The sequence below is a fragment of the Chelonoidis abingdonii genome, chromosome 15 (assembly GCF_003597395.2).
Source record: "Chelonoidis abingdonii isolate Lonesome George chromosome 15, CheloAbing_2.0, whole genome shotgun sequence".
In the NCBI taxonomy this organism is placed as follows: Eukaryota; Metazoa; Chordata; order Testudines; family Testudinidae; genus Chelonoidis; species Chelonoidis abingdonii.
The window spans coordinates 38,791,281-38,817,578 of NC_133783.1; the positions used below are offsets into that span (position 1 = coordinate 38,791,281).

The 26,298-nt window shown below is 37.5% G+C and overlaps 1 protein-coding gene across 15 annotated transcripts in view; it reads right to left on the minus strand.

The window, feature by feature from the left end:
* Positions 1-23,061: 23,061 nt before the first annotated feature.
* JAKMIP3 (Janus kinase and microtubule interacting protein 3) overlaps positions 23,062-26,298 on the minus strand; it is a 154,297-nt gene continuing 151,060 nt past the window's right edge. For 7 of the 15 annotated variants that reach the window (XM_075072731.1, XM_075072730.1, XM_075072729.1 and 4 more), the window contains 3 exons: positions 25,900-25,965; positions 24,155-24,227; positions 23,245-23,324 (listed from right to left, as the gene is read on the minus strand). In XM_075072731.1, coding sequence (XP_074928832.1) covers positions 24,177-24,227; positions 25,900-25,965 — 117 coding nt within the window. In that variant the 3' untranslated portion in view covers positions 23,245-23,324; positions 24,155-24,176. Of the gene's footprint in view, positions 23,325-24,154; positions 24,228-25,899; positions 25,966-26,298 lie in introns of all 15 variants that reach the window. The other 8 variants (XM_075072725.1, XM_075072724.1, XM_075072720.1 and 5 more) reach the window with 2 other exon arrangements.

Below are 26,298 nucleotides of genomic sequence, written 5' to 3' on the forward strand. Positions count from 1 at the left end.
CCAGTATCATAACTGGCATTAACTGGCAATCTTGACAGCAGTCTCAGCAAAGAGACAAAGGATGGAATAAGCACAGAGATTAAACAACCTTTTAATAGCTGGAGGTAGTCTATCCAGAACTGGACCAAGGCATATTTCTGGACAGTGAGCATAAATAAGCGACTTCTGACTACAGAACCTGTTAATCTAATACTTTTCATGAGCTAAATTCACTTAAATACCGTTTCAAACCCAATGTCACATGACATAACAGCTATTGTGTAGGACTGGAACAGCCTACACAGAATTCATGGCCCCTTTCACCATGAATGTTATTCCTATGGCTACCACTTGGCCTCACATTTGGTATCACCCAGTGTAGCTTTCTTCAGCTTTGCTCATGAAATGTCTTTGAAATAAAAATGCTAATTGAAATCCTGAGAAAAGACCCTCAGCTGTATAGCAACTACTAATCAATTTCACTGTTAATCACTGACTATAAACTATTCATCACAATGTTTGCTGTGAATTAGGTAATTCTAACAATGAGACATTCAGCCCAAGAAGGGTTCATCCTTTCTGAGACAAAAGCAGCGGAGTACGAAGATCATAAGAGAATGAAGCACAAAAAGAGATGGAACCCGGTAGCTGCTTTATCCCTAGATACAGAAGAGGTGATCAATCAATGAGAGGGAGATTATTTATTATATACAATGGCAAACTATGGCTTCAGAGAAATATTATCTAAATAATACAAACACCATGGTTTCAATTCTACTCCTTTTGAAGTAAGTAGGACTTTTGCTGTTAACTTCAGTAGACAGAGTCTCAGGTCCTATCTTCCCAATCTTCAGTCCTGGCAAGAATGAAGACACTGAATTCCATTACAAAGGAAAACCAAACAAGGCTGCCTATTTATAACCCTCCTAGTTGCCCTATCACTAGCAATTTATACAGTGTCGCTGAACACCAAAACGTGAAAGGAGTCAATTTATAACGTGTATAACTCACATTTTATCACCCATAGATAAGCTATTGCTCATTTTACATAGGGGAGGAGTCGTCAACAACATGAGAAGAGGAAGAATTAAGTGGAGAGAGGAATATGGAGGTAGTTTTGGAATTGAATTTTTTCCAGAAAAGAAAAACCAACAGTGGTTGCTAACAAAATAAGCCCCGCCAAAGTTTAAATACATGACACTGGAGATGGCAGGCCAGCTCCTTGGCTAGTGTAAATTGGTGTTACTCCATTTGCTTAAAAGGAGCTATGTATGTCCATTTACACCACTTGAAAGTCTGGCCACATAGTTATATGTATTTTAAAGCTTGTAGAAGTTATGACTGCAGCCCATCCACAGCAGGAATTTCCCTTATCCTCTTTTTGAGGCTTTGCTACTACTAGTATCTGTCTATTTGAGCCTTCTGAGCACTAGAAGACTATTCACACGCTTAAAGGTAAGCTCATAATTAAATGCTTTGCTGGATTGGTGCCCAGTTAAGCAAAACAAAGCTATAGAAAATTAAGAAACTGCCTTGGGGCACCATCCTGTTCAGGTCTAAAACACAATTGATTACTAAAGGCAAATATTTTTCAGATTTAAGAACTCTGAGCTACATTTCACCCCTTGATATTTACGTGTGACCTGGTGAAATTAGTGCCTGTGCATGCATTCTCAAGAGCAGAATTTGGTTCACTTTTTCTTTTTTATTAAAAACTTTAATTTGTACATTGCTTAATTTTATGGTGAAATAAGGGGCCAGACAAGGTGAAGTAAATGGGCCTAGTTATTGGGGATTTGGTCTAAAAATTTTCTAGAGAAAATAAATCTTTTACACCTTTATAAACAGTAATGAGTAGAGCACTTTCTGCATCTCAGGCATACTAGCTAGACCAGAGAAAAGCTAAAGAGAGGAACTGAGAGACTGAAACACTATTATATGGATATTCTACAGAGGGCATCTATAGTCAAGGAAAAAATATTCCTCTGATACTTACACAAAATGATATATTGGGATAGCTCTGATGTCAGAGAGGTTTAACTATATTCTAAGTTTGAAATATAGCTAATGGCGTCAGAGAAAAAATATATAGGTCATTGGGAGTAGAACTTCTTTGAGATAGGAATGGGCTGCTCCAAAAGCAAGCCATGTTCAGGGGGATATTTTTTATAATAGAAAACTATATGGACTGTGTTGTAGCCCCATCCCTTCATGATTCCACCATCTAGAGAGGTTTTTTCATTAACTTTTGGTCTTATCCATTAAGGGATAGATTGACCTTCAGAGCTCAGCCCCAAGCACAGGGTGGTGTACCTGTGTCACCCAAGAGGAGATCTGGAGCTTCTCCTGTTTCCTGTTGCTCTTGGGGGGGAGGAGGAGGGCACTTAGTAGGTTACTACAACCTCTTCTGAAGCACAGCTTACTCCGTCCTATCTTTGACTGCCAGCTCTGCAGGATGACACATGGAGAGCAGAGCAATGGATCCACTTGTTCCCCACTCACTCTTGGGCAGGGGGGATGAGTATTGGACACATCACTGTTGCTTTTCCTCTTGGACTCCAGCCACAGTTGGAGAAAATCCTACATGGACATGCAGTGGGTAAGGTTCATGGCCTTACTCCCTTGCACTGCCACGTAGGACCAGGGCACAATCTTGTTCTAAATATTGCACATTTAAACTAACATAAGTATATACTTGTAGTAGCAGGGGCCATATATGATATGGCTGCAGAGTGTCTTGTATATTTTGGCCAAAGCTGCACTAAAGTAAATAAACAAATAACTAAGCCAGAGTTGTGTATCTTCTAAATAGTATCTGTTAATATTTACTCTCATAAATAAGTTGTTTAGGATGAAATTTTTAAAAGCACCTATACTTGGCCTAACTGCTCTCATTAAAAACAATGATGAAACTCCCAATAACTTCAGTGGGTGCAAAATTAGTCCAATGATGAACATTTTTGAATTTATTTAGTTCATACCAAAATTGTATACTGATCCTGTAGATTATAATGATAACGTTCCCATTGCCTTCAGTCGGAGTTTTGTATGGTCTAAATCAGAGTAGATGGAGAGGGGAGAGTTTGCATATGTGTAAATGAGAGCAGAATTTGGTCCTATAGAAGGAACAAATCAAAGATTATGGATAGACCAAAATATACCACATCAAACCAAACCAACTCTGCAGGTACTGTAAATCATTTTGTTATGAACATTTCTGCAATTCAGAGCTTGCAGATTGACATATGTGGAGATTGAAGTCGTCTGCTAATTCCCAAAACAAAAATAGTTTCAAAAAGCAGTTAAGGATGCTATGTGATAATATCAGTTACAAAACCCAAACAGCTAAGAGCAAGGCAATCAGTAATTAAGGGCATAATAGATCTTATGTTACCCACATAATGACTAACATTATTCTTCTCAAATATAAAGAAAGGTATCATCACAACACAACTGTCTTAAATCTCCATTGAATTGGTGTTTGGAGTGTATTTTTATTATCTTGACTTTGGTATTTAAATATTTTCTTTTAAGGATACCGCTACATGACAAATATAAGTGAATATTTTAATCAATTTATAGCATTTTTTGGTAAATTACTTATAATTTTTGCTCTTGAAAATATTTTTATATTTCTTTCAATAGGAAAATACTATTACATTATCAATTAATCTTGTCAATTCTTTCACACATGGCTACTCAAATTGAAGTCAGTGGGACAACTTGTGCATAAAAGTTTACCATTCACATGCATAAGTACCTGTAGGACCAGAGTTTAAATGTCAAATGCAAGCTCTGAATAGGGTGACCAGATGTTCCTATTTCATAGAGACAGTCCCGATTTTTGGAGGTTTTTCTTGTATAGGCTCCTATTACCCTCCCACCCCATGTCCTGATTTTTCACACTTGCTATTTGGTCACCCTAGCTCCAAACCCCATTGAAGTCAGTCTATTTTTCTCATATATAGCTAGCACATTAATTTTTAAAGGAGATTTAATACCAATGGAGTGCCATCAAATTCAACAGGACTCTACGTGGGAACAAGATTCTGCCACTCACATTAGATTGCAGAATCAGGGCTATGGAGCTTTATAATGAAAGCCACTTGCCTCTCTGAAATCCACAGATGAGATACTGATGTAGATGAGAGGGCAGTTTTGTCTCCAGGTTCAATCACTGTGCACTTTGCGGAGATTACTAATAAGAGTGATGATGCTTTTTGACTATTGTCATTTAGTCATCCTTAAGGCTTTATACCAGAAATGGACCTATGTATAAATGAAGACCATAAATTTCAACTCCTTTGGGTTTCTGAAATGAGCAACACCATCAGGAAAAATACAGCTGCAAAATGACATGGGACCTTGCAGCATCATTAAACCTACTTGCCTCTTTTTAACAGTGTCTTGAGAAAATCTAATGCAGACATGCTATAAAAATGCCTTTGGTAAGATGACATAATGCTGATTCATTGATGCTCATCAGTAGCATTTTTAACAGCTATTTTTTGTTCTATTAATGTTGATTTTTTTTAAAAAATAGTTAAAATGGTTCAGTAATTAACACTGCATATCATTAATTTTTTTTTTTGGAAAGGGAGCACATAACATTTTCTTTTAAAGAATATTTTTAGCAGTCATACTCATAATCCTGTCTTGCAGTGATGCAAGATAGAACAGAAAAAAGAATTGTGGCTAAAACTGTTTGAGGATGCATACATCATCAAAACAGCAGCAATATAACAACATGGTTTCGGATTGTTATGCTTGTACCAGAACATGATTCACTGGATCTGTTCATCTTCATCATGTTTCATTCCAAGAATAATGGCTAATTCTGTACTGAGATAGCAATTTTGCAGCTGAGAAAACACTGGCCCAAATTCATCCCTGTTGTAACTCCCCTGAAGTCAGTGGTATCTAGACTACTATGTATGCTTAATAGGAATATTCAGAAAGTCTGTGTCAAACCACAGTCACAGTTAACAACCCTAAAGTATGGTTATAGTGAAAAACTGAAACTTTAAGCAATCATTATAATCACTTTGCTAATTATGCCTGGTTTTATCTTCCCTCCTTTGCCATGAGTCTGCGTCTGATCTGGTTCCTTGTTGAGCTGGCCCCTCATGGCTAAAGGCCATATTTGCAGTTCAAAGAAGATGGCTCAGTTTCAGGCAGCCAGCTGATACCTAGCAGGCTTGTGACTTACTAGATGATATGAGGTCCCACATAGACACAAACTGGTCAAGGATCCCACCCACTCAAACTGGGGAATCTATGGCTATGAGCTTCATGACTACTCAAGAGGTGGCCATCAGGGCATAATGAGAATAACTTAGCATTTCTAGGAATAAAATCAGGAGCAAGGTCTTTCTATTCAGACTGGTTTATCTTTCACCTTCCTTTTTCTCACCAGCTGCTCATCTTCAGCTTTCTTCCATATTTTGCTCAATTTGGAGACAATTTCCCATCACCCCAGGTATGAGATTCAAAATTTCATTGAATTTTGTTGAGATATTTCACAGTATCCCAGATGCCATTACCCCATAACCAAAATTCCATGGTGATGGATCAATTGAAATACTCTACATATGGACTGCAAAAATGATAAATGGAAGCTTATTATGCAGTATTTTTAATCAAAATTAATAACCAACACAATATTTTTGAACATTTTTATGGGTGCTGATTGTTATGATGTGGTGAGTCATAATGGGGGCTTCATTACTTTTTGGAATGAAATCAGTTTGCAATGGGTTATAGATTCTGCTAGGAAACAAAGATATAAGCTTTGTAATGGTATTTGGGAAAGGTAATGGTATTGTGTATAGAAAGCAATTTATGATGTTACTTCACAATTTATTGTATATTTCTCGTAATATGTAGAATACATTACATTAGTCTGTTTCCTCAGAAATTAAAAGTAGTTTAAATGTTTATCTATTATAATTATTGAGGTTGTGGGGCTATTATGAGTCTCTATAATCAATTCTTAACTTCTATGCTCTACAGAAACATTCATTTTTAATGTATGAGCAATATGTACATAGCTAGAACCCATTATGTAGCACACATGGCTGCCTATGCTGCCACAATCCAAAGGGCACTCAAGTCTAACTGCACAGAGTTTTGACAGATAGAACAAAATGAATGTTACATTTTGACATGCTGAAAATTCATGGGTTAGGAAACCACATTATGGAAACTCTGTGAAAACTCTGGATAGGGAATCCCCAAGGTCAAGCCTGCTTAGATATGTAGCACTGGACCAGTGTAAAAAGTGTGATTTCTGGTATATTTCATGAAGGGCCCAACTTTCAAAATTAACTTTCTGTAGAGCACAATGAGCCCTTTGGTGACAACAATGAGTAATTTCACGTCTAAGTGTGTATTTGCATGCGTAAATGAGGGATTTGTATGTGTATTTTAGGCATCAACTCTTAAAAACTGGAACTGAATACATTCATCACTCATTCTCTGGGCATTTTCGCAGTGGACAAACAAGTTGAAATTTCTAAACAGTGCAGCAGATGTCACCACTTCCATTAAATTTTAATGGAGAATGTGTGACTATATATCTGGCACTGCTTTGAAAAAAGTACCTACTATAGTTGGATTCTGGCTCAATGCCATAAAAAATACACCTCATTCTTGTATATTGTGTTGATCCTGAATGAAAATAAAAATACACAGTCTAAACTGATCTGCAAGTACAGTGAGCCATGAAACAATAGAAGCAAGACAATCCTTTTCAAGAACCTTGTTGCTGACATGTATGTCTTTTTATTACAGATCTCCAGCTCACTACTACAGGAACATTTGCTGCCCTAAAGTATGGCATTTAAAGCAAGAATACTTACACTGTAAATCAGCAAAGAGCTTACTCGAGCCAGAAATGTAGAATAAATGCAGAAAAATCGAGACTGACACTCTGCCCATATTTCACGCTTCTTTTGGGAAAAAAATTGCCCTTATTCTTGCCATTTGGCTAAGTGTCAGCCTTGATTTTCAGCCATAACATGGAATTCCCATCCTCCTCTAGACAAGTGCTTAATCTTACTTATATGTAGTTCTCTTTTGTAGCTGACCTTTTAATGGTAGTTTTTAGAATATATACTTATAATTATTACACCCTTGAAAAACTTTATTATAGATTTACAGAATCTAGGACTCCATAAAGGCACTCCTGGTACAGATACCCCATGCCAATTAGTGACACATCACATTTTTAATAATTTGAAATTAATTCTGGGAAACATGATACTTACTGTGGCCTGATGAATTCCATCCATTTTACAATGCTCCTAACTCAGTGACCATAGCAGTTTTACTAGTACATGCTAGTATCCTGTAGTTCATGCTGTTCATTCTAACTCTCTCTTTATCCAGCTCTAAGTCTCAAATGCGTTTCCGTACTTACAGCAATTTAACAGTAAAATTAACTATAGACTTTGGAAAAACCCACGAAGAAGCAAAACTTCTCCAGACTCTCTGGTGGAGCTGCATGCTTTCTTCACAGTGGAGGGATTTGGGGAGGGAGAAGTAGACACAGGATGAGAAACTGGTCCCATTGAAGACAATGGCAAAACTCCCATTGGCTTCAGTGGGGCCAGCATTTCACTTATAGTCTGAAAACTGTGTGAAGACCAGGGTTCTAGGGGGAAGTACTCTGCTTTCCCCCAAAGGATATTGGGTCATATTTGGAATGGTCTTTCCCTTTGCAGTCATTCTGGGTAGTTAATAGCCAGAGAGGAGTCTGAAAGCTGATTCTAGCAGAATTAACTGTTGCACAGATTTCCATTGAGAAATCTGACGAGTCCAATAGAAGTGAGCCACAGAAAACAGATACTCAGTGGAGACAACTTCTCCTGGTCTATGCTAATTCCCAGAAATCTGCAGAACCCTGACTATGCAGAGCTCATATGGATGGTCTTCTGCTGGCTTGTAGGTGTTGGGGTGAAGCAGATAGAGAGAACATGCTGTCTTCACCTCACACGCATACTCTCTGGCTTGCTTAAATGCTAGTTTTCTCCCCTCTGTTATATTTGCAAAGTCCAATTTAAATGTTACAAAGTCTATGCCAGGAGTTGGCAAACTCTGGCATGTGACTCACCAGAGTAAGCACCCTGGAGAACCGGACCAGTCTGTTTACCTGCCATGTCCGCAGGTTCGGCCGATCACGGCTCCCACTGGCCACGGTTCGCCACTCTGGGCCAATGGGGGCTGCAGGAAGCAGCGCAGGCCAAGGGATGTGCTGGCCGCAGCTTCCTGATGCCCCCATTGGCCTGGAGCAGCAAACTGCAGCCAGTGGGAGCCGTGATCAGCCGAACCTGTGGGATGAAGCAGGTAAATAAACTGGCCCGGCCCGCTAGGGTGCTTACCCTGGCAAAATATGTGCCTGAGGTTGCTGACCCCTAGTCTAGCTTATACTCTGGAAAGTGTTAGGGAAGGAGTTTCCTAACCCCTACTGCTCCATGGTGAACCATGTTGGGGCAGCCATACATACGCTCCTTTGGTATATTAGCAGCGGTTTGTAAATGTATCATATGACAGGTCTAATGACTAGCACTGCCAGAATTATCTTTAATATGTCCAAAAGCATTATATCCACCATAAGTAACCTGTTAATGTATAAAGCCCTGAATCTGCAACCCTTACTCATGATGCGTACTAATTAGTCATACAATTAGTCCTGTTGAGCTAAATGGGACTAGTCGCATGAGTTAGGTTTATAGGGTCAGGCCCTGAGGTAACGTATCCAAATCACATTTATATTAGAAAGTATCAGAACATTGACTGCAATTGTACTTCAGAGTTCAACTATGTACGTTAATATGAACAAACTAATTGTACTTCCCAACAAAAGAATCAAAGCAAACAAAAAAAAGAGATCAGAGATTGCTTAGCAAACAGATGGTTAACATTCCAAAACAACCAACCAACCAAACAAAAAACACCCACAAAGTGATTGAAATGTAGGTATCGGTTTAATTATTTATTTCTTCATGGTTTGTGTTTAAGTAAATTGGATTTGTTCATTATAATCTGGATTTGAACGAACAGGCAGAGCAAATACTTTGGAGAATCATACACAAATCTTCCAATCTCTAAAGTCCTATGGACACCATTAAGATAGACCCAGTGTTTGAATGTCCTCTAAAGCAATTTTCTCATTTCAATGCATGTATAATTTATGCTTTTTCTTTAAAAAAAAATGCCCCTAGCATTTATCAGATATACTAAATTGTTTAAGGGGATTCTTATTCATATTTGCTAACTCAGAATGTCTGCCCTACTATGGAATTTATTTTAAATATGTCTTGCACTGAAAAAGAGATGACATTCTTTAAACAGATGATCTACTGAAAAAACAAATATAATTTTAAAATAAACTCATTAGTTATGCATGGTTATGACATATGCAATAACAAAAAATAGAATTAAATGGCTCAGCAAACTGAGAAATTATATTTCTCCATTCACAGCACAAAGTGAGACAAAACTGATTAGATTATAAATGAGATTTCAAATCTCTTTCATCTTTGACCCTTAAAATGATTCAGGGGAAACAAACAGTTCAGTAATTCATTAAAAAAACCCAATAACCTTGACATAACCACTAAATGCAAATAAAGGGGAGCGGGGGCTATGTAAATGGTTTGTTTTGACTGACCACTGTATAAGCTTCTGAAAGGATTTCTGCTAAGATGTGAAAGGAGTAAGAATCAATTGCAGGAGAGCTAACAAGAGGAGGAAGACAGGACACTACAAACCTGTCACAAGCAAATATTAAAGACATTGCAATTACAGATTCTAAAATACTGGAGACTTGCCTAGATTAGAAAAAGCACCTAAACTCAAGGCCAGTTAGTGATATCCTTACTCACACTGAATTGTACCTTACTCTACAAATAGTCCCTGTTAAATCAATTGAACTATTCATGGAGTAAGACATTAGTTGATACGAGTAAAGGGGTGACATCCTGGTTCCACTGAAATCAATAGGAGTTTTGACATTCACTTCAGGGCGGCCAGGTTTCCCAACCCACCAATACGTCAGATCTGGTCCTCTGGAAATAGGTATTTTTACCTATTTTTATGTGGAAATATGTAGTTTAAAACAAAGTCTTTTAGTATTTTAATTTGTGAACTCAGGGCCTGATCCAATATCCACTACAGTCAATGGAAGTCTCTTATTCACTTCAGCTGGCTTTGGATCAGGCACTAGGTAAATGAAGAGTTAAAGGGTATATTTATTTGTAAATATAGACACATTCTCTCAAGCACTCAGCATGAGGTGGCTAATGTGTTGGGAAAAAGAAAAGAAAAAGAAAATGCTCTTATGAGATGATTATAAATGAATATAATTATGAAGTGCATGGTTTGGATTTATACCTGTAACTGAAATTAGAATTTGGGCCTGTATTTTCATTAGGGTCACATGATGTCAGTTATACTGGTATAAATCCAAAGAGATTAGCTTGAGGTGTACCCTTGAATTCCTCTTACCCACCTAATACCAACACAGCGGCAATATTTTAGGGTTAAAAGCCATATAAATATTTGTTTGAATCCAGCATTTAGTGAGTAGCAGGTAATAATATAAAATCAATAATAAATCTCAAAGTGCTTTAAAAAGTGAGTACCATTGAGCATTAATATTCCAATTTACAGATAAGGAAAATAAGACACATAAAAGTTATGTGATCTAACCATTGACCATACTTCCTTCTTATTTACAGAGATGAATATTATTTCCTATTTTAAAAAAAGTTTAAGTACAATGTAAGTTAATTTCCAAACATTTCAAATATTTGCTGATGATTTGGCCCCTGGCTTTTTCTGTTTCATATGGACTACAATGATTTTTTAAATAATAACCATACAAATAGGTTCCCTAAAAATTTGAATACCCAAAAAACAGGACAGGAAAATCAAACATGATTATATCTTCTTAGAAAAGGGGTGGATTAAGTGTCCATGTAGTAGATAAGATGTCTGTCCCTATAGAAGTGTTTCTAATGTCTACAAAATGTAGAATTCTGTTAGCATTGGGGAAAATATAGAAATACTTATAGTTTGTTTTGTTGTAGAAAGTGCAGGATTCTCACTTTGAGGATCTTCTCTTGAGGTTGCTAGAAGTAGACAGTATTGTGTGTTTGACACGTCTAAAGTCCCAGGGAGCACTGGGAGTTATAGCTTTAAAATATGCATTGGCTTTCAGAACTTGACGTGAAATATGCTTCCTTGCAAGAGTTGTTTATAGTGCAAATGTAATGTGTGATAGTTGCTCTGTGAAGAGGGATCTCAGTGTGATGAAGAGATAGTGAAAGCTGAAAATCACTCCAATTGGACTGTGTAATGGAATGTAGAAATGCTGGTTCTGATTAAAGGGGGCAATGACAAAATGGTACTTAGGTGACTAAGGCCACTGTCAGGAACCAGATAAAAAGCCCTCAATAATCTATGCATATTTTTTTACTATTCATTGTTATAACATGTCAATTTAATAACCTTCTTTTGATTGTTGTAAGGCTTGGAAAGAAATATTATAGTCAGCAAAAAAAATAAAAATTGGAATTACTGAGAAATAAATAATATATCGTTAGTGATTCACAAATGTAATGCTTTTAAAATTAAGACATAGTATGATGTTAAACACAACAGCTTTAATAGCTAATTAAACCTTTACTTCGGGCTAATACTGAGTTTGTTGTGTTCTGTATGGCCTTCATCTGCAATGATAGTAGTTAAATCATAAAATATGCTGGCTTTACTTGTTATGTCACTGGGAATTGCCAGTGTTAAGAAGCAGAATTTTTTTAAAGCTTGAAATTTAAAGACTTGTGGGCCAATGATTATTTTTTAAAAGAATTCAGTAAAAAGCCTGTAATTATTCAAAAATATACTCACTGGCCTAGATTCATGAAGAGCAGATCCCAGTTCAGTACTTAGCTAAGAATGAGTTTGGATTCCATTTATGAAATGATAATCTATTGATTTTATGCTACAGAAAAGAATACCATACACCCCTTCCCCTAAAATAACACCCACATGAAGGAAAACTGTTTGAGGCAGATGCAGCAGCAAAACAAGGACAGACAAATACATGGAATTAAGTGCCAGGCCACAACTTTTATTAAACTTTAACACGGAGGAGGGGCCTACCCACCCATTACCCACACTGTCCTATACCAGACATTTAATTAGCATTATAGGTCACTTTACCATATAAATAATACCGGGTAGTTTCTCTTTAGCCTACCCCTCAGGACTCTGCTCTCTCTGAGTCCAAGCACCACTCCCCTCAACTAGGGGGAGAGAGGGTACGGAAGGGTGGGGACCTCGGCCTGCAAGGGCCACAAGGTCTGACTCAACATGCAAAGGCTCCAAGGTCTCACCCTAACCCATCACCAAAATCCCAGGTCTTTTACCTTTGGAAACTGTTCATTTTACTCGTTTAACCACACTGGAAACTGGTCACAAATTGTGATGAATAAACAAATCAGCCCAGTACTTCAGTTACGTACTAAGCACATTCCTGCTTAATCCGCTGTGGCTTGAAGGTGCTGCAAGGAAGGCAAAAAACTCCCCTGTCCTCTGCCAATTGGCCCACGAGAGAAGAATTCCTTCCTGACCCCCAAACGGGCAATTGGCTAGTCCTTCAGGATCTGTCTGTCCGGGTTCCTATTCCTAGCTCAGGTGGGAAAGGTGGGACTGTTGGAATGGAGCCGAAAGAGGCTCTACCTGACCCCCATGCAAGGTTAAGTCCTGGGAGCTGGGGAATACTGACCAATCAGCAGCCCTCCCCCTACCCCCCAGCTGGCCAATGTGTGCCACGGAGAGGCTCAACATAGTATCCTTTAGTGAGTGTCCCCATCACAGTTGGCCCCATCAAGTTCTCTCCACCTGCTGAGACAGATGGGAGACATATCTAATTACACTGTAGCTTTTTTAAAAATGTGACTCATTGAAAACTGTGTCACTATCAAGTTGATCAGAACACTTTCCTCTTTTATTGTTCTCTGAGACAACTCTGGAAACCCATTCTCCTTAACCCTTCTATTATTATTTGGAAACTTTTTTCCACTGTTGCAGCATTTGTTTAACCAACAAAGCATGTCAAGAATCAGTCATGTCACATAGAGGTTATCTAGTCTCTTGGTATGCTAAAATGTCTCTACCAGCTAAGTTTTCGTCTTCCAATGACAATCTCTACCCTGAAGCCATTTAAAGCTTTCTGGACTACAAACACAAATATGACTAAACAGAGTAAACAATAGTTTGTTATGTGCCTCATACCAAGGACATCACAGAGAATCACTGGCAGATGGGAACAATCAATTCTTTACCAATAAATACTGTGACTACCTCAAATGCAACAGCTGTGAAGAAGCTTAACAGATGTAAGGACCCTTTTAAATGGTAATTGAGGTTTTAACCCTGTATTTTATGAAAGCCTGACACACCCAAAATTGAGTTTTTCCAGAGAAGGGATGGCAATAGGAGCTCATTGTGCTGCGACAGGGTAAGTAGGCACTGCAAAGAATCAGTGCTATTAATATGCACAACATTTTAGAGAACTTTAAATATGGAGGGAATTTTTACTGGTGAATTTAATGCCATCATAAGTAAGTGAAAGGGCATTTCTAAACTGGTTTTATACAAAACAGTCATAGCAACAACTAGAATGGATGTCTAGGTGACTACTGAGATGTTTAAACAAATAAAACATTGTACTGGGATTGTCTAGTAGTTCTTAATCTGTCCAAGCACTGTAACAAGAAGAAATGGACCTGAACCAAATATTAGATGTGAGCACCAATGAACTTCAGGAGAGTCCAGGTGTGCATCTGAGCTTTGCAGTCCAGGTCCATATTTAATTCTAGCAATAATAATACCTCTCTTGTTGTGCTCTTTTCCTGTGTGGATCTCAAAGTACTGCATCTCAGGTCAGATAAAGTAACAATAGTTTTTCAGATCTTTTATTCTAGACTAGACAGCTTAGTTTCCAAAGAGATGAGGCAAGAATGACCTTGCCACAATCTTACTTTCACACGCAGGAAATAATGCTGAAAATAGTCTAGTAGAAGAATTTCCCAAAACCTTTACAGTGTGACTGGAAACTGACATGAATTTTCCCCTGGTTTCAAGTTTTGTTACCAATTTAAAACTCAGACTAAGGGTATGAAAATATTTGTGATTCTTTCTGAGTGAATGCAGACCATGTTTATGATTCTTTCTGAGTGAATGCAGACCATGTTTTGCAAAACCCTGGACTGAATAATGATTTTGTGTTGTAACTGTGTGAAGTTTATGGTCTCATGTGCCTTTTATAGGAAACCAGGTAAAACTCAGCATCATTAAGACTGAGTTTTATATTTATGTTTTGGGCTCATTTAACTCTGAAGTTCAAAGCAAAACTCACCATGGAATGAGAAACTGAACAGATAAAACCCAAAGAAAATATCTGAACTGGCCCCTCTGTGGTGTCATCACTGAGTTTCCAGTAGCTTCATTTAGCAGTATCTGCTGCAGAATGTGCAAACTACTGGATACAGCATCTACAGAGCGTAGAGGCAAAGTATGTGCTGCCATTTTCATCTTTGTTTCTAATTGAATGAGTGTTATTAGAACTCCTAGGGCCGTGCTTTCCAAGCGGGGTGCTGAGAAATACATGCACATGTTCTGTAATGTACTTAGACATGTATGCTCATCTCCTCTGGACTGGTCTGAAACAAGCCTCATCCCCCTAGGGTGACAGATGTCCCGATTTTATAGGGACAGTCCCGATTTTTGGGTCTTTTTCTTATACAGGCTCCTATTATCCCCCATCCCCATCCGGATTTTTCACACTTGCTGTCTGGTCACCCTACCCACCCTGCACCTCGGGTTTATTTCACATAGTGACTTTTATCTGGTTGCATTCAGCATTCTACGCAATTTGATTACTTTTAAAAAATCAGTTGAAAGTACAGCTACATGACAACAGCTAGTAGAAATATTATCCATTAGCCACAGAATATACTACCCAAGCACAGACTTCAAAGTGTTAATTCCCAGACAGTTACATATAATCAGTGCAGGATACACTAATGATCTGGGTATATAGACACCAACAATGCTAAAGAATAGCATAGGATTGTTTTTGAGTGAGGCCCTCAATAAAATATTTTTGGTCTTGGCTGCTTAACATTTTAAGAACTATATTTCATTGTCAATTAAAGTATGAAATTGCATATTTTTCAACTTTCGAATCATGCAGTAGCCATTTAAATTTTCTGTTTTGTTTTTACATATGTCAAGTTCAATTTAACAAAGTGTCCTGTCATGAGGGTTTGTTTGGTATTGAGATAGCATCTTAAATGATGACAATAATAAAACAAATGCTTAAATTACAAGAAGAAATGCAGCAGGATCTTTTTCAAATTGTCTGCCAGTAGGAATCACTAAAATAGTAAATCGCAGCCTCTTATTTTATGAACTGAAACCTCTCCATGACCAAATAGCTTCCCCAGCTGTGCTTCAATTCTGCACTGTGCTTAAACTGTCCTCAAGCAATAACGATGTCATTATTCCTGCCTCAGGACCTTTATCTAATCTCATCTCTAGATGTAAATTCAGGTCGGCATTGTCATCTCAGTGCATTTTCGTTTGTTTAAAACGGGTGAAACACTGAAGCAGAAGTATTGTGCAGCCAGACATCCTTTGCTTTTATACACATAGACAGTTTCTTTATCTGTAGGAAAATGCTTTCAGAGTAATATAGTTCACATATTTTGAGCCAAAGTCTGCTCTCTGTTGAGGTCAAAAAAGTTACTCAAGATTTACACCAGTGCAAAGATGAGCAGAATTTGCCCCTGTAAAATAAGCCAATTACAGGTATTTTTAAAAACTTGAAATTTATGTAAAGAGTGAAACTGATAAGATAATAAAGTGAAACTCAAGCACTTGTAGTTCAGAAATTCCCCCATGCATAGGCACTGACTCTGTAGCTCTCCAGGGTCCAAGCACCCAAAGAAAAAAATAGGGGGCTGGATTATTCTTTTCTGGGCCCTAGCTCCCAGACAATGGCCCCAACTCCTGCATTGTCTGAACTCAGCCCCCTCTTGGTGTCTTCCCCCATGGCTCCGCCCCCAGTTGGTCTCTTCCCCCTGAGGCCCCACATGCCACTCAAAGAGGGGAGGGGGCAGACAGGAGCACCCATGAGCAAAAACAAAAATCAGTGCCTGTGCCCCCATGGAGCTTCTATGTAAAATTTTTCTTCCTGGCTTCCTAAAAGCAACAACAAAATAATCACTTCTGGAACTTAAGGTACAACAATAAAAGGAGCAATTTGATTGTCTACTAAACAAACCAATCTAAAGAAAGCTAATTATCTACAAAAAGAAATAGGGTCATAGTGACAAACTAAGCTCCAGTGTAAATGGCCATGATCCCCTGCAATGGTAGCCACATCTGTGTTCACTAAACAATGCAATCCATTGGCTTTCAGATCACCTTTAGTGTAATACACCTAATTTAGTGACAGTGTAAAATATTCACTATAATGATCATAATTTAAATAGCAAAATGTATTATGCCCAAGATCTATTTAGAGACATTGCATGAAATAGATTCTTTTCAAATCCTTTCTTAACTGATAAAGCTGAGTCCATACCAACATCCCTAATAGAATGTAGACCTATCTAACAAATACAAGGACTAGAAGCTCTGAGGAACACGCAGTCTGCCATGTAGGATCCCTGCCCATGGCAGGACCCAGTTAGGACCTCTACTGATCAAAATTATTAAAGATTATTTTGGGGAAAGTCAGCTAACTACATTCCTGAAGCATGCAATCGTGCAGTCACTTCTCAAGAAACCAACAAGGAATGCCAATGACCTTGAAAATTACTGTGATGTCTCCAACCCCCCATTTCTAGGCAAAAATCATTGAAAAAGTGTTCACAGCTTTGCGCCAGCTGGAACTAACCCCCATCAATGTCATGAAGCCTCCATAATCAAAATTCAACTGTGGAACAAGGGTGGGGTAGGTGAGGGCTCCAGCTGGGGGTGTGGGCTCTGGGGTGGGGCTGGGATGAGGGTGGGGGTGCAGGAGGGTGCTCTGGGCTGGGATGGAGGGACTCAGAGTGCAGGAAGGGGATCAGGGCTAGGAAAGGCGGGGGGTGCAGAAGGGGATCAGGGATGCAGACTCAGCACCTCTTAGGATTTTGCTGAATGCGTGGATATGCATAAATATGTAATTGCACTCACAAAACACAGGTCTGCAGGTAGGTGATTGGGTGTGAAGGTACTATTTTGGTCATGTAAACGTGTGTGTGTGTGTGTGTGATTTCAGCTTACTGGCAACTGCTGAGGTTTAGCTCAGAAAATCTTATTTCATAAAGCATGTGTGTTTGTGTGTGGGTGGGTGTCTGTGTCTTTGTGTGTGTTATATATAATAGAGGGACAAGGTGGGTGAGGTAATAAATGTGATTGGACCAACTTCTATTGGTGAAAGAGACAAGATTTCAAGCGACACAGAGCTCTGTACATAATACACAGGCACAGGTACGCACATACACACACAGCACAGTGTGTTTAAGGCCAAGTTTCCACTAAACTGTATACTTCCTTTGACTATTAACAAGAATGGACTGTAACTACTTGCACATCACGATGAAAAGGTATCCCTAAGTAATTCATTTTTGTCAGCCAACTAGTACTTCAACAAATACACTGGTTTATATGATTGAAATGTAGGAAAATGAATGATTGTTTTTCTCTGGCTGAACTACAGTGGCTAGATTTTTGAGTAGTATTACCTGAAGGTATTTACTTATTTTGACTTGTGCAAACAATACCTATCCTTACAGTTCTAAGATCTCAAGTATAATTTTAAATACACATTATACAAAAGAATTAAGAGAACACAATCATCCTAAAACTCCAAACTATGTAACAAAGCAAGCAATCTGACAAAACACAAAAGCAAAAAATATTGTACAGTTTGTTTATTTTTTGGTTGTAGCTCCCTCCTGTGGCTGAGTCTGATGATCAGTCCTACGTCTTGGAAACTACTCCAGTGGCACTCACCCTTTCCAGTTACCAAAACATGTCTCACTGTTTGTGAAGAATTGTCTGTCCTCATTTAAATTCAATAACCAAAAGGGCTGCATTTGAGCTGCGCACTGAAATTTAGAAATGATGTGTGGTTAAAGGCTCATTTCAGTTCATAAAAGCCCTATTCACCAAAGCGCTCTACCAAAGTGAAAATGTGGGAGTGAATACATATTAGGAAATCAAGCTAAATAATGAAGTAGAGTGGCCGATAGTAATTTTTCAGTTTTCAGCAGAAATCTGAGAACGTTTTAGTTTGGGATACTTGGGTTTTTGATGAAAAAAAAATTTTTCCATGAAGAACAAATACTTTTTGGAGAAAAAATAATTGAGTTTTGAAAACCCAACTTTTTGTTGAAAAATAGTTTCAAACAAAAAATTTTCAAGAAGCCCTAATTACTTTTTGAGACATCTTGTATTTGCAACAGATGCAAATCTAATGAGATGATAGAATAGGGGTACACATTTTATGGTTATAGATATACAATGTACAGTAAAAGCTTTGTTATCCGGCATGTCGAAGGAATGCGGGGCGCTGGTTAGTCAAAAATTCCAGTTAATTACGAGTTATACCTACCAATGGAATACCAATATTCCAAGAATTAGAATACAATAAAATGAATAATGTATAAAATAGTATACGGATACTCACCAATCCAATAGTAGTACTGCACGGTAGAGTGGTTGGTTTCTTGAAGCACTTAGGTGCACACAGGTAAAGTTTTCTATACAATAGGTTATCTTATGACACTACATATCACTATGGGCAGCGCATGGCATACACCCAGATCACTAAAAATACACTTAACACTAAAACCATACTGAACATAATTTAATCTTTGATGATTCAGAAAGCACTTCAGGATCTTGCAGTGCCTTGGGGTCATCATTATCAACATTAATTATCATTGTAGGTTTAGAAGATATAGGAGACTGGACTGAATCTGTAATGACCCTATGACACACCTTGGAAGCTGCTTTTTTTGAATAAATTCCTGATATCAGCTTGCTTAGTTGTCTTCTGCCTCTTTTGCATAAAAGTAGAGTGCAGAATGTGCAACTGCATAACCTCCTGGGCAGGATACTAGTCCCAGTTACTAGACTGAAGATTTGTATTGGGAGATATAAGAAATGCCGGTTAATAGAGTTTTCTGGTTGATAAAGTGCTGGATAACACAGCTTTTACGCATATTTATCACCAATCGTAAGTATGTAAATGGGAATGCATATAAATGTATAAATGAGGAGATGTATGATTTGAGAATATTCACTGTTGTTAATCTAGATTGGTAAAGAGACTTTTTTTGCTGAGGTTACTTTATGGATGAAGCCTTCATTTTTTCATTTAGCGCCAGAGCCACTCACGTTAACATCCTTATACCATAGCACTTGTTAAATATATAGTGGGGTATAAATGCTCTTACCCTCCATTAGCTTCAAGTTCTCTCCACTGTAATCCATTTTCCATGCCAGCAATAACTAGGAAGCACAACAGTGCACAAACCTCAGAAAAGTTTGAGGAATACGCAAAGTTTTGGGTTGACTGGAACCATTTTATCTTTGCTGTCTTTAGGAGTCTGCGACGATTGTTTTTTTCCATTGTCACCTTTTACCTCAGTCACCCCAAGTTTCCTGGTTAGCTGTAGTTCTAATCTGATTACACTTTTTCTTTATCTTATTTCATTGAGCTTCTTGTCATGTGCTGCCAAGCATATAAATCACAGTGATCTCATTGGCTGGTTGAGTATAATTTAGCAGTTGTGCTCTCCCTGTCTTTAAGTTGTTAGACTGCTAAATTTGAGACATATCAGTGCCTTTGGGACACTGGACTGACTTGTGGGTTCAAAGAAAATGACACAAAGAAGGGTACATTCATAAGAATGAATGACAGCAATTTATGTACCTGTAACTCTATGAGAACAATATGCATTACTAAATCTGACAGTACCAATTCAGAATGATCATTTATAACACTTCCTATTTGTCCCATGCAAACTGTCCGTACTCTCCCTTATCTGTTTAAATTTTTAAAAAAGTTAAATAAATGGGACAAACCAATACCCTGCATACAAACACCTTTAAACTTTGTGGAAATTCAAATCAAGATCTGATCTTTCTGCTTTGATTCCAACTCTTATTAAAAAACTAAACATAATTGAAAAAAATTACAAGAGGAGGGACTTATGGGTGAAATGGAAAGAGAAAATGCTTATATTTTAGTCCTCTTCTGCTAATGGTGATGTGATGGATTGCACAGTAATTGAGTTATAATCTATCATGATAATCTCATTGAAAACAATGATAATTAGGGAATAGTTTCTTCTAATGCTTCTGGATGGAGCTGGATGGCAAATATTTTTCCCATTTTGAAAGGCTTTTTAAGACAGCAAAAAAAATTTCCCATCCCAAAGCTGGACAAAGAGTCAAAAATCTCAAAAATGTTTGCAAACTGATAATCTTGGAAACATTTCTGGTTTGGGTCAATCAAAATGTTTTGTTTGATAATTGTGGAACATTTCATTCAGATTTTGACCTTTTTTTAAAAAAAACAAAACCCTTTTTAGCATAAGTCAACCTAATTTTTAAAACAAAACTGATATATGAAAGTGTCAAACAGGATGTTTTCACAATTTCAAAACTTTTTTTTAGAAATGTTTTGAATCAGGAGAGTGACTGAAACTGACCATTTCTCAGACAATTTTGGTTCAGTGAATCAGCATTTTTTCTGATTAAATAAGTTTCATCAGAAAATTCCTGACCATCTGATAAGAGCTGTGCAAACTGACAAGCTCAGTGCAAAATGGGTTTGAAAAGTTTTGCATAAAACCTGGTTTGCACGGTTCACAGGATCCAAAGTTCTAAATAGATTGTGTGTGAATTAGCATGACTTTCCCCATTATGAACCCAAAAGCAAAGTTTGGTTTTCAGTGGCGCATATTCACTCAGATGCATTCTAAATGGTGTGGCAGAGCCAAAATCTGGGCACTAGCTCTTATGCAATGACTGAACTCTGAACTCACGAAAACAAATTTCACCTTGTAGAACTGGAATACAATGATGTGAGCTGGATATAAAACAATAATGACTCAGTTCCCACTTTAGCAGGAACTGCAGAAGAAGTACGTAGGCATTATTGTGATTACTCTGCTTACTACTACACAAATGAACTGTAGAGCTGGCCAAAAAACAGTAAATTTTTTTCAGGGCTCTAGAGTCAGTCTCTGTCTCTCTCAATCTATGCTGGGTATAAATAATTAAACATTCATTGGACCAGGGACAAAGTGAGAGAGAGAGAGAGAGAGAAAGACTGACTTCTAGAGTCCACTGGTTAAGACACTCACCTGAGATGTGGGACACTCCCTTCAAGTCCCTCCTCTGAATCATGCAGCACAGACTTGAAACAAAACCAATTTCAAGTAATTTTGTGGTTGAATTTAAACAACAGGCACAGTTCTCTTCTTGATAAGCACACAGAGACGACTAAGCACCAGCATAAATTACTCCACTAAAGAAAAGCTGTGTTAAAGTGTTAAACAGATATGCATTATTTAGGAAAGTTTTCAGTCTTTTATATCCCAAAAGGAAACCACTATTCACTTCTGTTACATGTATATGATTGTCTGTGGGTTTGTACAAATTTGAGAGTCTTTGATAAGTTTAAAAGTATTTTTGATTAAGAGGATACATGGATCTAGGAAATAAAATGATCATTTGTTATTTATTATACTGAAATATAATACATGAGGCCACTGCCTAAAATGAAAAGTGGATACATAACATTTACAACAAATACTGATCAGGTCAGAGTTTCCTCTATACTATACTTAAAACAACGTTGCCTTGAGTGAGGACTGCAGGATTAAACCCTATTCTTGTACTTAGAAAAGTGTAAGCAAATCAATGATTTGCTAGATATTTCTTCTTACCTTTCAGTAACTTCTTTACTTTTGCTTTCTCAGTTACGCTTTCCAAAGAATAGGTACAGTTTCTTCATCATCTCTCTGCTCCCTATTTTAGATACACAGCAGTTGTGGAAAAGGACAGATGAGATGCTTTTTATATATTCATTGGTAAATCCAGATTTTGGCACTTTGTTTCAATTTCTCTTGTTACTTTTTGGTGAAGTACATTTGTGTGCTTTCTTTCAGAGTCTTTCCTTTGTATATCTTTCAACAGAAGACATTTTTTTTTCATTTTTCTGACATTTAAATCCAAGAGATACAATCAGAGACTTCCACTGTCCTTGCTTGTGCTTTCTTTTCTCAAATTAATCAAATCTTCTTTTTTACACACATTCCCACCTTCCAGCATTCTGGACATTCAGATCAGTGATGACACATTTTCACTTCTATTCCTTTACAGGTTCAAAGTTTCCATGGGACACTGTTGAATGCTTCATCTTCATTGAGGAACTTAAGTGCATTATACATTATTGTGCCATTTTTCTCTTAGTATTAAAGAGCATAGTTTGCTGAAACTTCAGAACCAAATGAAACCTTCACATTCTGAAGGTTCAGAACTTTGTAGACACACCTCCCCACCATCATTAACTGCTTGGGATACTCAACAAACCATTATACATACCCTGTGCTATGGAAAAGAAATACATTCTTCTGAAATTATCAGATGAATTAGTTCTACTTCCCATTTCAACTGAAGGAAAAACATCTTGGAATACAATGCTTCATTTCATTCACATTTAGGTTTTCATCATAGATTAGTCTGGAACTCTTTTTAAAATCTCCTTCAACACATGTATTTAAATAACTATGAGTAACACATATACATGAGTGACGTATAAAACAGGACACAATCACTTCTTTACAGAAGAAGTTTACTACCTGCTTAGCAGGGAACCAAAATATATTCACTTTATCTGAATTAGTATACTGCTTTTTATGTAAAGCTGAAAGTTGTTTCAAGCAGCAGAGATGGGGCTTCCTGTAGAGAAGCCTGTAATTGTTATTTTTGGGGGGGGGGGGGCTTTCTCCTTAGACAGTTCTAATTTTAGCTTATAAAAATGTACAGTCATAGACATCAGAAGAGCAGACTCCACTTTAAGAAATTCCCATAAATCCTAATTCATTGTCTAAAAGGGTCAAAAAGATTATATCCTCAGTCTTCAGTGACAAAATATATATTTGGGCTTCTGGAACTCGTAATGTCTTCTTTTTTATTTCACCTTGGTAACCAAAGCTGTCTTGCTCAATAAGAATATAAGCATTTCTAGCTTCCTCAGTAGTCTGAAACAAGAAAATTTTCAAAGACATGGGATCAAAGGAAAGTATATCCAGGAAAAAAAATATCATGCATAAAATATCTGTAAGGTTCACATTCACAATCTATGATAACTTAAACTAGACTATTTATATAATAGAGGATTTGCATCTATTGAAATGTTAAGTACAGCAGGAATTGTCCCATACAATGCCATCAATTAGATGATGGTATCCAACAAATATTTCCCATTATTTCCTTAAAGACAAGGTCACACTCAACAGAACAGAAAATTTACATTTTAACAATGTAAGGTTTCCTGAGACATAATACTTTTAAAGGAAACAATTTCTGGCAGTTAGATCAGAAAATATGACAAGATTACAGAAGTGACTCAGCTTAACACAAACTGTATTATGCAAGCCTAGCTGGATACTGAAAATACATAATGGATTCATATTGAATAAGATTACTGAATAAGGGCTAGCTATAGCAACTTCTTCATGCCATAATATAATCTGCCATCATGTGAATACCGATAGACTGACATTATTTTTCAATTTTCTAGCAGCTTAGTGGGGTTGTTTTTACTTCTTTAGTAGTTATTTCCTTCCTTGTCCTTCCCTTTGCATGGAGAAATCTTAAATTAGAGTTTGTTCAGCCTATATACAGAGACCATTTAAGGATGCCTTATTCTTTTCCATACGTTTCAAATTCTTTAGATATTTCCATTATCAAGTGACTTTATGATGACCTGATAACACTACAGATACAGCCTGCATAGTGATAGAAGAGCACTGAAAGTTGACAAGAATTGGACCAGAAACAGGAGATAATCAGCAAACAAAATACTTACCATCCGTACGTGGGCTGATGAACTATGACCAAAGAATGAAAGCTAAAGAGAAAAATAAAAACAAAAATAAAAACTGAAAAGGAAATAGGGGAGGAAGGAGAAAAGGAAGGAAGGAAAGAAAGAAAGAGAAAAAGAATTTACAGTGTGTCTAGTGAGAAATAAGCCATGGTTACAGACAAGAGGAAGGCAAAACTGTCATTTGAAAGGAAGAGAAATAAGTAACGATGGGTGAACTTCCAAAGGTTCAGAGTCTTTGGCCGCTCAGCTGAACCTCTTGCGTCTGCAAAACTGAGTAGAATCTCATGAGATTTCCTGCACATATGCATCCTGTCCAGGCTGGAAGCAAGAATGGCAGGAATAAATGAGGGGTGGGAGGAAAGCAATTATCTCTTTTAAACCTTCCAAAAAAAGGGTTTTTTTAGGTTTGGTTCTAGTTTTGGGTGAAAGTTCGGATAAATTGCTATTATATATGAACAGATTAATCCATTCCTAGAAATAAATGCTTTTACTGTGCCTTATTATACTTTTAGGGTAAAATTCATCAGTTGGTGCAACACTTGAGGAAGGCCCTCTATGTCACGAAACCCCTGATATTCCCTTGTGTTGAGTGGAGTGGAAGGGTGACAGGTGAAGTGGTCAGCATGGGAGCCTCTGAATCTCCTTATTTGCTGGGAAATGAGCCTCATGGCAACTCCAAATGTGTCAGGATGAGGGAGTGCTGATGACAGGCTGAGAACAGCATGCTTGGAACCTTCACATAGGAGATATGGACAGCAACACCAAAGGTGTGAGAAGTGGCTGTAAAGGTGATGCTCTGCACTCCCCTGACCTGCTTCCAAGTTACATAGGTTCCCCCATCCAAACCTGCATAGTTCTCCACACCAAGCCCATGTACTGGACGTCTGTGTGAAAAGAGGTGAAGAGAGGAAAAAATCAAACTCAACCTTGGAGCATTCTTTCCCAGAACGGTTTATTTTGAAATGCAAGATGCTCCTTAGATCATTCTGCTATACACCAAGGCAGCCTGGAAGTGATACATGCCAAACTGTGCTAATGCATCTCCTCAGATATCTTCTTGGTTTTTAAGCTCACAAGTTAATTTGAAATTATTATTAATTTTTATTATTTATTTGCACTATAGTAGCACTCAAAATGTACACGTGCTAGGTGCTTCCCAAACAGAGAAAAAGGCCGCGTCTTCCACAAAGACCGTGTCTAAAACCTCTCTCACATTGGCACAAGTTCCAATAAAATGACAACTGATTTGAAACTTTGCCCTAAACTCAAACCATCCCAATATCTGAAAAGGTCCATTAAACTTGTTTGTGTCTATCCTCATATGTTTCTGCACTTCCTGTTTTCAGCCAAGACTGGAAGCCCAAATATTCAAATAGCTGGGGAAAGACCTCTGTCATTGTGCTTTCCATCCAATCAGAATATAGAGAACTGGTGAGAATAGGCTTTCCAAACCAAATAGCCATGGCTAAGTTTGGATAAACTTCAGAAATGCATCACCATTTCAGATGTTTAACTGAAGCAAACCTCAGTCTTTAGAGGTTTGTCCAGGTCTTACATGAGATTTTGCAATAATATCATCTATACCAACAGTGCAAGAGTGAATCAACATTACAAGAACATTTATTTGCAACTTTACTTTCTTGATAAGGTTATTTTCTTAAGATATATGCATATATAGCCACATATATGTATATCTCATCATTGATGTTTCATTTATATTACCATACCTTTTCTTCTAATTCTTTTATCTGTCTTTTCTGACCTTCAATTCTTTCTTCTAGCTCCTTAATTCTCTGTAAGATGTAAACCATAAAACAATGTGTTAGTAACAAAGTTTTCTGAACTGGGAAGAGAGTCTTTTTTTAAAAAAAGGAGACTGTAACTGATATATTGTGGTTGCAAACTGATTTGTGTTTTCATTTGTAGATGTGTCCTGATCCAATACAATGACTGTATGAAAAAGACATTGAAAAAAACAAATACAGGGCTTATATTGGGGATATAGCCCAGGAGAATAAGAATCTGGCCCAAAAGCTGAAGGGTATGAATGAGGTTTTCAAAACTTCCCAAGTGATTTGAATGCCCTATACTAATTAAAATGAATGGGAAATTGTGTCTAAATTCCC